We start from the raw sequence: 14,158 nt of genomic DNA, 5'->3' as shown, positions 1-14,158 counted from the left end.
ATCAATTAGTATGTAACAAACTCAACTGCACACTTTTATCTGGACAAGCAAACATGTACAAATAAAAATTATACAAAAAATTTCAACACGGGGCGCCTGGGTGGCTCAGTGGGTTAAGCCTCTGCCTTCGGCTCAGGTCATGATCCCAGGGGCCTGGGATCGAGTCCCGCATAGGGCTCTCTGCTCAGCAGGGAGCCTGCTTCTCCTCATCTCTCTCTCTGTCTCTCTACCTATTTGTGATCTCTCTCTCTGTCAAATAAATAAATAAAATCTTTTTAAAAAAAATTTCAACACTATGACCTTAATCTTTGAAATGTCTTATAGTAAGTTCAGATTTATAGATGAGAAAAATTTATAGATGATCTCCTTCTCTGTCTGTCCCTGGTTTTAAAAGAGAACCAAGGCCATAAGTCAATAATAAGAAGGAGAAATTATTCTGATCATGCAGCCTAATTAACAGTTTAATAGAAGTAGAACTAACATGGGTGATCAGGGCAGGCTCTAGGCTGGTAAGAGCTGAAATATGCCTTTTCTTTGTCCTGTGCTTGAGACTGGGGGAAAAGGAAAATAAAAACTGGAGGGATTTCTTTCAAATAGATATTAGAATTAGAATGGGGGCAGCTGGAGTGTTTGAGATGCAAATACAGAATTGCAGTCCATATGCTTAAAGATTGCTAATCAGGGGGCGTCTGGGTGGGTGGCTCAGCAGGTTAAACCTCTGTCTTCCACTCAGGTCCTGATCTCAGGTTCCTGCGATAAGTCCCACACTGGGCTCTCTGCTGAGCAGGGAGCCTGCTTCCCACTCTCTCTCTGCCTGCCTGTCTGCTTACTTGTGATCTCTCTCTCTCTCTCTCTCTAATGAATAAATAAAATCTTTAAAAAAAAAAAAAAGTTATGGATGAAGAGGAAAAAGGCAAGGTTTAGTGGAGGAAGCTTCAGAGTTAACTAAACTCAGCCACTTAGCTTTGTGACCTCAGGCAAGCCAGGTAATCTGAGATCCCTGAAGATTGATTCCCTCATAGTTAAAATGAGGGTAGTAGGGGCACCTGGGTGGCTCAGTGGGTTAAAATCTCTGCCTTCAGCTCAGGTCATGATCCCAGGGTCCTGGGATCGAGCCCCATATGGGGCTCTCTGCTAGGCAGGGAGCCTGCTTCCCTTCCTCTCTCTGCCTACTTGTGATCTCTCTCTGTCAAATAAATAAATAAAATCTTTAAAAAAAAAAATGAGGGTAGTAATACTATTGAACATCTCAAAGGGTCATTATGAACATTAAGACTAAGGTATGTTGTAGCACTTCCCTGGCACAGAGAGGGCACTGAATATATGATAACTATTATGATGTTGTTGTTGCTGTTATTGTTTTTCTTTAGCTCTTCTTACCACTGGTAGAAATAAGCAGTATATGTAGATTCTGCTGGCAGGTCTGAGACCTAAAGATGGAAAAGAAGAATAGAGAGATGAAAATAGTAAGAGAACATGGAAGGGAAGGAAGACTCTAATGAGGAGTAGTATAATACAAGTAAATGCCATAGTGTTCCAGAATATTAACCCACTTTGCAGTTGGTAATAATAATTTTATTTTTCTTCAGGATCATCAGTTGGACTGTTAGGCTACTAATTTAAATATGTTTATTTTGTTGGAAGGTGTTCTTATACGTGGTCAACTCTAGACCGATACCTTATTTATGACTTGTAGGTATCTGAACCAGAAAGGAGCTGATAATTTATTACCAACTATGGAGAAAGAGGGGTTTAGCCAATTTGGGTTGTTTAGCAAAGGAACAATTGTTTGCAATTGTGTATTTATCCTAGCCTCCCATGTGATATTTGCCTCCATTAAGGAATTGATAATAGCCCTAGCCTGTATTCTAGTTAAGAAGAAAATGGGACTTAGATGTTTGGCCTAGTTTTCCTGCCCTGATTACATTGCCAATATTATACTGTAGATAAAAGTTTGGAGTCTACAACGTTCAAAATGAAGCAATATTTTTTAAGTTTGTTTAAATATCTTCTCTCTTTTTTCTTATTTTTTTCTTCTTTTCAAGATTAACATCTGGTCCTGAGAACACACTTTTCCACTATGTTGCCTTAGAAACTGTGCAAGGGATCTTTATTACTCCGACCCATGAAGAGGTGGCACAGCTAAGTGGTTCTATCCACCCTCAACTAATAAAGAATTTCCATCAGTGTTGTCTCTCCATTCGTGCAATTTTCCAAAAGACATTGGTAGAAGAGGTATAAATATAGTTTTGTCAATTTTGTTTACAGATCTCTAAATATTCTCTCTAAAAGCTCTTTAATCAGTATGTCCAACAATGACAGTTTTTATTTTAATTTTTTTTAGCAGTCACCCAGTCTAATTAGAGTATACAATCTAACTTGAGGGCCAAAAGGATTATACTCACAATATTTAACTTAAAAGCTTTGTTTCATAATAACTGATTTTAATGCCCTGGAATACTATTCCAAAAAGTGGTGGACCTGTGTTTTTTTCTATGGCAAAGTAGAATGTGGTAGTTTATAATTTAAATTGGCCTCTATATTTATTATCTGCGAGTCAGCCATGGCTCGGACAGTAGTATCTACCAGTTGTTAAGTCTGATAATTCTTTAAGTATTCTGTCAGTAGTATAAGGTGTTTTGTAACATAATAGGGTAAGGTACAGCGATAGACACAATACTGTTGCAAATCTTTTAGCCACTTGATTTATTTCTTGCTTGCTTTTTAATCCAGGATGAAGTTTCATTTAATATTTTACCTCTGCATAAGTAATAATATTATATGTAATTAAAAAATCAACTAGATTATCTTAATGGCAAGGAAAAGTATGTGTTGATTTCTTGAAAGGGATAAACATACAGAAGTTTATTTGTCAGTGGTCAAACATCGCAGAGCCAAAACCAAAAAACAAAACACCCTTCTGAAGATGATTGAAACGTATATAGCAATATGTGTGTTAGGAATGCTAAAATTGAAAAAAAAATTAAAAAAGAAGAATGCTAAAATTGGGGGGACTTGGGTGGCTGGCTCAGTCAATTAAGCATCTGCCTTCAGCTGAGGTCATGACCTCGGGGTCCTGGGATCGAGCCCCACATTGGGCTCCCTGCTCAGCAGGAAGTCTGCTTCTCTCTCTCCCTCTGCTGCTCCCCCTCCTTTTGCTCTCACTCTGTCTCTCTCTCTCTCTCTCAAAAGAAAAAAAAAATGTTAAAATTGTGAAGAACTTGGGTTTAAACGTAGAAGAATATTGGGCTGGGAATGAGGAATTTTATACTGAGCCTGGATTCTTCCTGTTTCCTCAGCTATAAAGTAAGTGGCCTGAATTATGTCTTATTAGAATTCATTCAGCAATAAAATTCTGTGCTTTGTAGGATTTTTAAAAATTTTCTTTCTTTCTTTCTTGAGAGAGAGCACACAAACTGGGGGTGGAGTACCAGGAGAGGGAGAGAGAGAATCTTAAGCAGGCTCTGCACTGTGCCCACAAAACAGACCTCAGTCTCACGACACTGAGATCATGACCTGAACTGAAATCAAGAGTCAGATGCTTAACCAACTGAGCCACCCAGGTGCCCCTTACAGGATTTCTCTCAGAAATTGGTATTCAGCAAAATGTTATATCCAACCATATCTATGTGCTTTGTGGTCTTATGCTCCTCCTTTCCTTTTAATATAACTGATAGAGTCTCTAAAGGAATCTTTCATTAATAATTCAGTAAGAGTAGTGTAATTATTCAGTAATAGTAATGCAAATTAGTCTTTCCCATAATACTGAACTATTGAGGTATCCACTATGCACCCGACACTACTCTGATGCTGGGGATATAGCAGTGAACAAAGTCCCTTTCCTCATGAAGCTATTACCAGTGTGTGAATGGAGGTCTGGGTTCTTGGATTCCCCCATGAAAGATTTACGTGAGGATCCATGCTTGAATAAAAATGGCCAGAAGGAAGATAGCAGACATAAAGCAGTTTATTGAGGACAGTACACTCTCAAGGTGAGAGAGCAGGCAGGCCCAGAGATGGCAACTGGACCAGGGTTAGGAGTATCTTTTCTTTTTATGTTTCCATAGTTTATGGGTCGTAGCTAGGGCAGTCTTCCACTGAAGTGGTTTCCAGTCATCTAAGGGACTCCTGTGGTTGGGCATAGGTCCTACTCCCAACTACTGGCCCTGCAGGGTTCTTGCCAGAACTATCATGGTCAACTAATAAAGATTTTTTAAAATTTTCTTTCTTTCTTTCTTGAGAGAGAGCACACAAACTGGGGATGGGGTACCAGGAGAGGGAGAGAGAGAATCTTAAGCAGGCTCTTAAGATCATGGTCATCTTCTTCCATGGAAAGAAGGCATTGAAAGAACAATCTAAATATACTATAATGAAGCTATTTATTACCCTGGGGCAGTGGTTCTCCACACATGACTCTTGGTCTGTCAACCCAGGGCTATTGGAAGCCTTAATTTAGGCCAGGATGTTAAAAGCCGAAAAGTCAGGATGTTGTGTCCTCAGGTTCCTTTTTTTTTTTTAAATTAAAGATTTTATTTATTTGTCAGAGAGAGAGCGCACAAGCAGGGGGAGAGGCAGAAAGGGAAAGAGAAGCAGACTCCCTGCTGAGCAAGGAGCCCAGTGTAGGACTTTATCCCAGAACCCTGGAATCATGACCTGAGCCAAAGGCAGACGCTTAACCGACTGAGCCACCCAGGTGTCCCTGTCCTCAGGCTTCTAAAGTGTCCCCTGTTTATCACCACCTTTTCCTCCAGCCCACATCTGACTAACTGCCTACTTTATCAAAGTCTATATTCTCAAGGGGAAGACTTATGAACTAGCAAGTAGTTACAATATGTCAGTAGGTAAGTTTCAAGAGGAATAGTAAGATAGGATAATATTTGAACAAGGACCTGATGAAGTGAAGAAGGAAGCACGTTAAGTAGCCGGCTGAAGGCAGGGCTTCCAGACAGGGAAAACAGAGTGCAAAGCTGCAGAAGTAGGAGTGACTGAGAATGCTGGAGCTGGAGGGGAGGAGAGTGCTAGGAGTTGACATGGCAAAGGTTAGCAGGGCCAGATCGCGCATGGCCTGATAGATTGAAGGGCTTTGGGGTTTGTTCTGAAGGAGATGGGAAGCTCTTGGGACAGTTCTGGGTAGAGGAAGGACAGGATCCTACATTTTTGAAAGGATCACTCAGGCTACTACTGTATGAGGAACAAGCTCTGTAGGGTAGAGGGTGGAAGCAGAGACCAGTCAGGAGGCTATGGAACTTCTCAAAGCAAAGAATGATAGTGGTTTCTAGATTCTGGAGGGTGAGCAAAAATGATTTGTTGTCGGATTAGATAAGGGTTTTGAGAGAAAGAAAAGAATCCAGAGTCACTCCACTAAGTTTTAGCCTTATAAAAAGTCTTTTTAATCCAAATGACTCATTGTTTTGCTAATAATTTAATCAATGGGTAACTTAAAGGGGATGCATGAAAGGAAGAGACATACTGTTTTAAGTATAAGTGTTTTCATTTTATTACAGAATCATCTATGAATTTAGTAACCTACTCACTTTTAATCTATTTATTAAGCATCTCCTTATGTACTAGCCTCTGCTGCTTCAAAACACACAAAGATGAACACCATTTGGTCTCTGGCCTGGAAAAAGCATATAATCTACTGGGGAAGACAGACCTACAAACTACTAGCGTAATTAATGCAAATACTAATAATACAGGGCTACAAACAAATGTTTTCTGGGAGACTTTAAGGACACTGTATCCATGAAATCTCTTTTAGGAAACGGTATTTAAACTAAGTATGAGGAAGAATAGAAATTTTCCCACAGACCAGAACAATGTCATTCCAGGCACTTAAGTTGCCAATTCAAATCTGTATGGGAAAACATTTTAAAGTAACATTAGTAATACCAGTTAATATTAATAATACATATTAATTTACAGAAAAAGAAGGCACTAAATCGTGGAGATCATTCAGGTTCTACAAATTCTGTATCTTCTCTTAACCCTGTGAAAGAACATGGTGTGTTGTTTGAGTGCTCACCTGAAAAGTGGACGGATCAGAGAAAAGCACCACCAGTTATGGCCTACTGGGTAGTAGGGTAAGTGGGGGAAGAAAAGGATTTGAAAGGGAAGTAAAATGTTAAAAAATTGAAAGAAAAATGGTAAAGGAGAAAAGCATTTTAAAATGTAGGCATGGAATTATTAATCTAACTGTAATATATATTTTTAGGCAAGTATGTATGTATGTGTGTATGTATGTAATCTCTACACACAGTGTGGAACTCATGAATGACTCCAAGATCAAGTTTCATGCTCTTCTAACTGAGCCAGCCAGGTGCCCCTCTAACAACTATAATACTTTAATACATTTTAGAATTTTTATTTTATTTACTAAGTATCTCCTTTAAATTCCTCTCAAGTCTTTCTCTTCTTACTTTTTCATTTTTAAAATTTATTTTTAGATTCAAGAATAATTCACATACAGGGACGCCTGGGTGGCTCAGTTGGTTAAGCAGCTGCCTTCGGCTCGGGTCATGATCCCAGCGTCCTGGGATCGAGTCCCACATCGGGCTCCTTGCTCAGCAGGGAGCCTGCTTCTCCCTCTGCCTCTGCCTGCCATTCTGTCTGCCTGTGCTTGCTCTCTCCCCCCCCCTCTCTCTCTGATAAATAAATAAAATCTTTAAAAAAAAAAAAAAGAATAATTCACATACAGTGTTCTATTATTATATTGTACAGCCTCAGCTGTACAATATAATGATTCTGCAATTCTATAGATTACTCCTTAAGTGCATTCCTTAACCCCACCACATATTTCACCTATTCCCACCACCCACCTTCCCTCTAGTAACCACCAGTTTGTTCTCTGTATTTAAGAACCTGGCTTTGGGTTTGTCTCTTTTTCTTTGTTTTGCTTCTTAATGTCTACATGTGAGTGAAGTTGTGTGGTATTTGTCTTTCTCGGACTGCCAAGGCTTTTTTCTATTAAAATAAAAGGCTGATCCAGTAACCTTATAAAATTATCGTAGTAATACACCAAAAGATAATGACTCCACAATTTTAATGCTATTGCTTTCCTTCCGTCCCTCCTTCCCTCTTTTCTTCCCTGTCTCCTTGCTTTACCTCTTCCTCTCCTTCCCCCCACCCCAGTCCACCAACTACAAGAGGCTGCCTGACCGTAGCCCTTGCCCACCTCTTTCCGCCTTTTGTCATTTCTGTCTCCATCCACTGTGCACAGCCACACTGGCATCCGTTGAATCTTATTCCTACAGTCCCTGTGTGAAATGTTCAGCTTCTTAACTTTGGGTGTCTGGTTCCTTGATATTCAGATCAGTGCTAGCCTCAAAAAGAGAATCCAGGATCTCTTTCCTGCATTAAAGTGGCTACTATTATTATTTTCTTGTTTGTTTATGGTCTTTCTCCCCTTCACTAGGAAGTTAGGCTTTATGAGGTCAGGAATTGGATCTGTCTTGTCCACCACTGGTAACTGCAACAGCACCTGGCACATAGTCACTTGATAAATACATCACAATTTAATAAATGGAGTTGTGCTTGGCAAAATATGGTGGTGGGAGGCATACATAAGGCAAACATAAAGTCATAGTCATTGCATTCATGGTCTTATACCCATCAGAAAAAATATGAAATATGCTCAGACATGTATATATTTCTGGATAGAGTTTTTTTAGATAGATTGAATAAATGAGTTGATACAACCAAATGCTATGGGAGTTCTGAGGAAGGGATAAAAATCTACATTGGAATTATGTAGGAAGGCTTATAGATTCCATTTGATCTGGTTTGAAAATGAATTAGATTTGGATAGAACATTCTAGGAAAAGGAGGGGATGAACAAAGACTGAAACAAGGGAAATCATAAGGCAGGGCAGTTAAGTAGACTGATTTGCCAGGATGGTAAGGGAGTGACAGAGGCAAAGATAAAATGGAAGATCAGGTAGGAAAGCTAAGTTAGGGCCACTGTAGAGAGCCTTCAATTCCTTACTAAGGAATTTAATTTTGAGGGAGATGTTGAGGCACTGAAGGTTCTTTGAATTGGGTTAAAGAATTGGTGGAGGAAAGGACAGAGAGTTAGGTGAGACCAGTGTTACTAGATACCTACCATGCAGTACTGAACTATATAACAAACATTATCCAAAGCAGTAATCCTGTGTGTCGGTCCATGAGATTTAGAATCATCAGAGTCACTTATTAAAATCAAGAGATGCCTTTGGCCCACCCCAGACCTGCCAACAGAATCTAAGGTAGTGGTAAGCTCTTTGTGATTGTGATGTGTACCCAACCAAGCTTGGAAGGAACATCAGCATAAGTTCAAGTCTGTGTAGTGTGATCAGAGCTGTGCTATTGGAAGATTGAGCTGGGAGCAGCAAAGTGTCCCTGGTGTGGACAGAGAGAAAATAGAGATAAAAACAGTTTGGCATACATACAGGTGTATAGCAGAGCCTTAACTACATTCACAATTGGACTAGGAAGAATCAAGAGGTATTGAATTATAATGCAGATCTATATAGAATACAGGAATTTAAGGAAGCCAGACAAAATATACCTGATTTAAACTGTCTGATTTATCTATACTATTACTGACTAAATATATAAAAATTTTAACTCTTTAAAAAAATTAAATAAAGTCTTAGTGGTATTTCCAGTTAAGTATTATCTACAAAAAGAACAATCACAAAATGTTTTGTTGTTGTTATTTTGTTTTAAGATTTTATTTATTTGTTTGAGAGAGAGGTAGTGACAGAGAGCACAAAGCGAGGAGGAGTGGGAGAAGCAGGCTCCCGGCTCAGCAGGGAGCTCAGTGAAGGACTCCATCCCAGGACCCTGGGAGTGTGGCCTGTGAGCCAAAGGCAGACACTTAACTGACTGGGCCCTCATATAATGTTTTAATAATAATTAACATTTAGAAAGTAAATGACCATGTTTAATAGCTATTGTACTTAATGATGGTAACACATTTGACTTTATTTTAATAATAATGACTAAATTTAATATTTTAAAACTAAGGTATATGGTAATATGTATATTGATAAAATAGGCTATTTTACTCTGGAAAAATAAAAACAATTGACCTAAGGCATTATTTATTTAAAAATAAATCTAACTGTATTTCCCCTTACTATAGATTTAGATTAGTGGCTTTTATTTCACTATGAATTCTGTCAGAAAGTAAAATAAAATAAAATAAATTGAAAGTTTGGAGTTTTTCCCCTTTGATATTTGTTTTTTGAATTTCTGAAATGAGCGTGTTCTTTTCCTCTACAGGAGACTCTTTCTTCATCCCAAACTTCAAGAACTTTATGTCTGTTTTCATGATTCAGTCACAGAAATTGCCATAGAAATGGCTTTTAAATTGTTCTTTGGATTAACCTTGTAGCTGTGTTTTCTTGATGCATGGCAACTGTGCACGGAACATTGAATGGTGTTAGAATTGCTGACACACATATACAAGAAGATATGGGTTAGCCTCTCTTAACTGTTCAGTTTTGAAGATAATATTGTTAAATATTGAGATGATATGCTCTTGGATTTGATGCACTAATCTTATGTCATATTGTGAGACTTGAAGAGATTGTTATTTCCATTTTGGTATATAATGTTAATTTATTGACTAGTTTGAAATAATGTGAAGTGTTTTATATAAAATTAATAGAGGACATATTTATCTTGAAAGAATATGCAATTCATAAGTTGCATATTATTTTCAAGACTAATAATGATATCTGGTATAAGAATCACAAAATCGGGAGGATGTGACCACGTCCTCTAACTAATTAGTGCTGGGACCGTGAGCAAGTTTTTGTACCTCTCTGAGTTCAGAATTTTCATTACAAATGAGATGACTGTATTGAGACCTCTGAAGTCCCTCTTAAGTAAAATGTGCAGTTTTTTTTTCTTCTTGCTCTACTGCTCAGTACCTAAATTTGTCATGTCCAAGTACTGATTCCTTATTACATCAAATACTTTGCTTTAGTTCAACTGTTTTAATAGATACCTCACCATGGGGTAAAAGAACTGAGGACTGAAAATTAAACTTATTTTTCTATTTATTTGATTTTGTGTACTCTTTCAGGTCAGCTCTATTTTGGCTAGGATATAGTTTTCAAACTATTTGTACATAAAATTTTATTATTTTTTCTTTTTATTGAGATATATTCAGGTATGCACACACATTTTATATAGTTCTTGAATTTCAGGACAGCTATATGTAAATCTTTTTTAAAAACCTGATCATGTTAAAAACACTGAAAAAGTTGGGTGAAAGAAATCCTATGGTGACTTCTGTTAAATACTAATTTTTGCCTTATAAATATGGTTTGTTATGTAGTGGGTTTTCCCAAAGGAAATTAGGTTAATGAACAATAGTTTACTTGACCCTTAGTAGAGAATCAAAACTAATAGGATAAGAATTTTCTTTGGCTATGAGAATTTGGTGGATTGAGAAAGAAGGAAAAATATAACAAATACTGTATTTTTTAAAATTTTATTTACTTATTTGACACAGAGAGAGAGGTCACAAGTAGGCAGAGCAGCAGGCAGAGATAGAGGGGGAAGCAGGCTCCCCGCTGAGCAGAGAGCCCAATTCGGGCCTCGATCCCAGGACGCTGAGATCATGACCCGAGCCAAGGGCAGAGGCTTAACCCACTGAGCCATCCAGGCACCCCTGTATTTTAAATTAACATTTATCTCGTGGATCGTCCTGAAGTCTCAGATGCCCCCAAGACTACAATACTGGGTTTTTTTCTTTTTCAGGACTTAAGCTTTAGAAGGGGAATTATGCCAACACATCTAAAGTTAGTCTCTACTGCCTCCTCAGACACCTGGAACATGAGCCCTCGGGGTTAGAACTAACTGTAAAACGCAGTGATTGCACCCTTTGAAGCATTTGGTCTTCGAAGAAACACTGTTACCTCTGTATAATCATCTTAAGAGATTTTCACCCAGGTATTTAAAATGCAAACCACTGTATTTGTCCTGTTAGTGATTTGTGGGCCTTAACTCTAGCATTTAAATCAGAGAAACAAACTTCGGTTCTTGAAATGTACAAAACAGCTTGAAATATCCTCAGTTTAAGATCACAATATTGGTCAGAATGGTAGATAGACTCTCAACACTGCCTTAGCTCTGCTTGCTACATATATGGGCAATAAGGCACTTTGTTTAAAAGTATTTATTAAATGTCTTAAATTTCTTAACATGTCCCCCGAAACACCATTAGCTATTTTCAGTACGAAGATTTATTAATAAATGTAACTGTTAGTTACCTCAGATTTTCAAACAGACTGAACGAAAACTGGGGTTTTTATTACAAGGGACTTTTTTTGTTTCAGTTAATGAAATTTTGGTCTTTTGAACCACTTTCCTGGTGTCAAAACATCTTGAGACCACCACTCAATAACAAAAATAAAAAGACAAAATAGACTACTTGTCTTAATAATAGAAAATCATTTGCTATACCGTAGATACATACTTTAATGTCCATGTTGCAGAGATGTTGCATTTTTTTGAGACATTGAATTTTTAAGAAATAAAACCAAACATTGTGGTTATCTCTAAATGGATATTGAAGTAAGCATTGTAGTTAAACCTAGCTGCCCATTTTTCCAAATATGTTCAGATTCACCTCTGAAAGATCAATTTAATTTTTAGCCAATGAGTGCCTATCTGCCACTTTATTAAATAAAAGGGGACAACATGACAGTGTAAATACCCCAGAGGTGTGCTTTAGCTTATATAGAAATATTAAGTTGAATTTTATTAGCATTCTGTAAATGTTCCCTTTTACCAGACTATAAATGCAAAAGATTATAGAACTATCATTTTTTGAAATACCAAATACTGTTTTATCACCATCATACATCTTTTAGCCACCCCCCCCCCAAAATTACATTTTAGATTCTGCACCTTCCACCCTTCCCCCCTCCCTCTCCTTTCTTTAGTGTTCTTTAGTTTGTTTTTGGTTTTTTTTTTGTTTGTTTGTTTGTTTGTTTGTTTGTTTTTGTCAGGTTAGAGAACTGTACTTAGCAAGGGAGAGTTTCTTATTTGTGCCAAGGAACTGTTGATGGTGATGCATACTGGCAAGATAGTAAATTTGCAGTGCCTGATTTTTATATTTCTGACACAAATGAGAAAAGTCATAAAACCAATTTACTAGGTTTGTCTGCTTTGAACATTCTTCACAATAATATTGTGAATAATTATTTGTTTTCTGTATAAGTTCCCTCTAAATTGTGCACATATCATGTGCTATGAAAGTGTTATTTACTCCTACTACCACCTACTACTACCATTTATTATTATTATATATCCATTGGTTAAAAACCAAGGTATCAGCTAAATCATACTTGCTACTGTACAAAATGTTGGAAAGAAGCTGAGAAAAATATTCAACACTAAACACTTTTGAGAAAGGATGTATACTTTGGATATTTTAAAATACATTATTAAATGTTACTAAAACTTTATACACTAAACTATGTGAAAATAATTTAATTTTATAGAGTTGTATTTCTATATTCTATATAATTGAAGCTATTTTTATATTGATAGTCTTTAATAAAGATGGTTTGGAGGTTTACTTGCAGTTGTGTTGTCTTTTCATGCATTCATCCAACAAATAATTGACTTTCTACTCTGTGCCAAGCTCTGTTCTGGATGCACGGATAAAGCAGTGAACAAAACAGCTAAAAATTCTGGCCTTCGTGGACCTGATGTTCCCATGGGAAAGGCAGGCCACAAATAAGACAAAAAAGTAAAATATATTGATAAAAGCTAAAGAAAAAAAGTGAAGGAAGAAAATAGGATATGAAGTGTGAGAAATAGGGTGGCCAGGGAGCAAGTTGCTAAGATGACCCTAGACCTGAACGGAGAGAGAAAACTAACCATGCTGATTTCTAAGGAAACCAGAATGAACAACTCAAAGGTTCTGAGACTCTCTATTTTAATATCAACATATAAATCACCAGAATTTATTTTTGTTTCCTAAATCAGTAAATAAAATGCAAATACAGCTAGTTAAATAATTTTAGCTCCATATATCAAAAAGAGCTGGTCCATAGCTTTTAAGCCTAAAAAAAAAAAAAATCTACATTTTTAAGTACTTTCACTTTTTTCACATTTGCTGTCTTCTATGGAAGAATAGATGTCAGAAATAAGCTTGAGAATATCATAAAGCAATATGCTATAAACACTGTCAATGATAAGAGTCAAAAACATCTCCCTGGAGAGCAACAGAACACTTGCTTTTTCTGTCTGAGATGCATATGATCCCTGTGACCAGAGATGTTCCTTTGACCTCTCTTGGCCCCTTAAAAAGAGTCTTGCCTGGAGTGTGACTCAAGTATTCTTTCTGCCCCCTTAAATTTCTCCCTGTATGTTTGTTAATACTTCAAATTCCCTTAGAGGAGACTGAAACCTTTCATTATTCATATTTCTTGCAGAAAAAAACATCACTTCTTGAATTTGCAATGTATTTCACAAAGGATTTTGAAGTCCGTACAATGAAAAGACTTTAAATCTTTTAAGCCTAGGAATAATGATTAATGCAATTGCTTCAGAAAGATTAACCTGTCAGCAGCATGTAAAATGGAGAGAGATTTGGCTGAAAACCCCGCTAAGAGTCAAATAAGCTGCTATGGACAGGAAGATAGCACTAAACATGTAGGACTTGCTAACTCGTTTTATATGAGGTAATCAAAATATAAACAGAATTTCCCACTCTGGAATCCTGGCCTTAATGTGTGGTTTTGTACTTGTGACAAGTTGTATCAAAAGTGTAAAAATGGGGGCACCTGGGCCGCTTGGTGGGTTAAGCCTCTGCCTTCGGCTTGGGTCATGATCTCGGGGTCCTGGGATGGAGCCCCAAGTCCGGCTCTCTGCTCAGCAGGGAGCCTGCTTCCTCCTTCCCCTCTGCCTATCTCTTCTGCCTAATTGTGATTGCTCTGTCAAATAAATAAAACCTCTTAAAAAAAAAAAGTGTAAAAACACACTTAAGATTAATAAAGAAAAAACTAGAACCCTAAGTTCCAAAAAATAACTCAACATACAGTTTGTAGATGTGTTTCAAGAGTGCAGATCCTAAAGAGTAAGAGAGGATAAAATAGAATCTCTATTAGAAACCATCAAGCAAGATATAAAAAGAAATCAGGAATATATTATA

At 37.3% G+C, this 14,158-nt stretch overlaps 1 protein-coding gene and 1 long non-coding RNA gene across 6 annotated transcripts in view; one reads left to right on the top strand and one right to left on the bottom strand.

Annotated features, from left to right (window-relative positions):
• Positions 1-11,976, top strand: part of INTU (inturned planar cell polarity protein) — an 88,893-nt gene extending 76,917 nt beyond the window's left edge. For 3 of the 4 annotated variants that reach the window (XM_059168902.1, XM_059168901.1, XM_059168906.1), the window contains exons 14-16: positions 2,046-2,235; positions 5,926-6,083; positions 9,265-11,976. In XM_059168902.1, the coding sequence (XP_059024885.1) occupies positions 2,046-2,235; positions 5,926-6,083; positions 9,265-9,376 (460 nt within the window). In that variant the 3' untranslated portion in view covers positions 9,377-11,976. The remainder of the gene's footprint in view (positions 1-2,045; positions 2,236-5,925; positions 6,084-9,264) is intronic. The other variant, XM_059168903.1, reaches the window with a different exon arrangement.
• The window catches only part of LOC131828034 (uncharacterized), a 192,828-nt gene that overhangs the window by 42,755 nt on the left and 135,915 nt on the right, over positions 1-14,158 (bottom strand). The gene's annotated exons all lie outside the window — the stretch shown is intronic.

This window comes from Mustela lutreola, chromosome 1 (assembly GCF_030435805.1).
Source record: "Mustela lutreola isolate mMusLut2 chromosome 1, mMusLut2.pri, whole genome shotgun sequence".
In the NCBI taxonomy this organism is placed as follows: domain Eukaryota; kingdom Metazoa; phylum Chordata; class Mammalia; order Carnivora; family Mustelidae; genus Mustela; species Mustela lutreola.
This window is presented reverse-complemented; position numbering and strand designations above follow the sequence as displayed.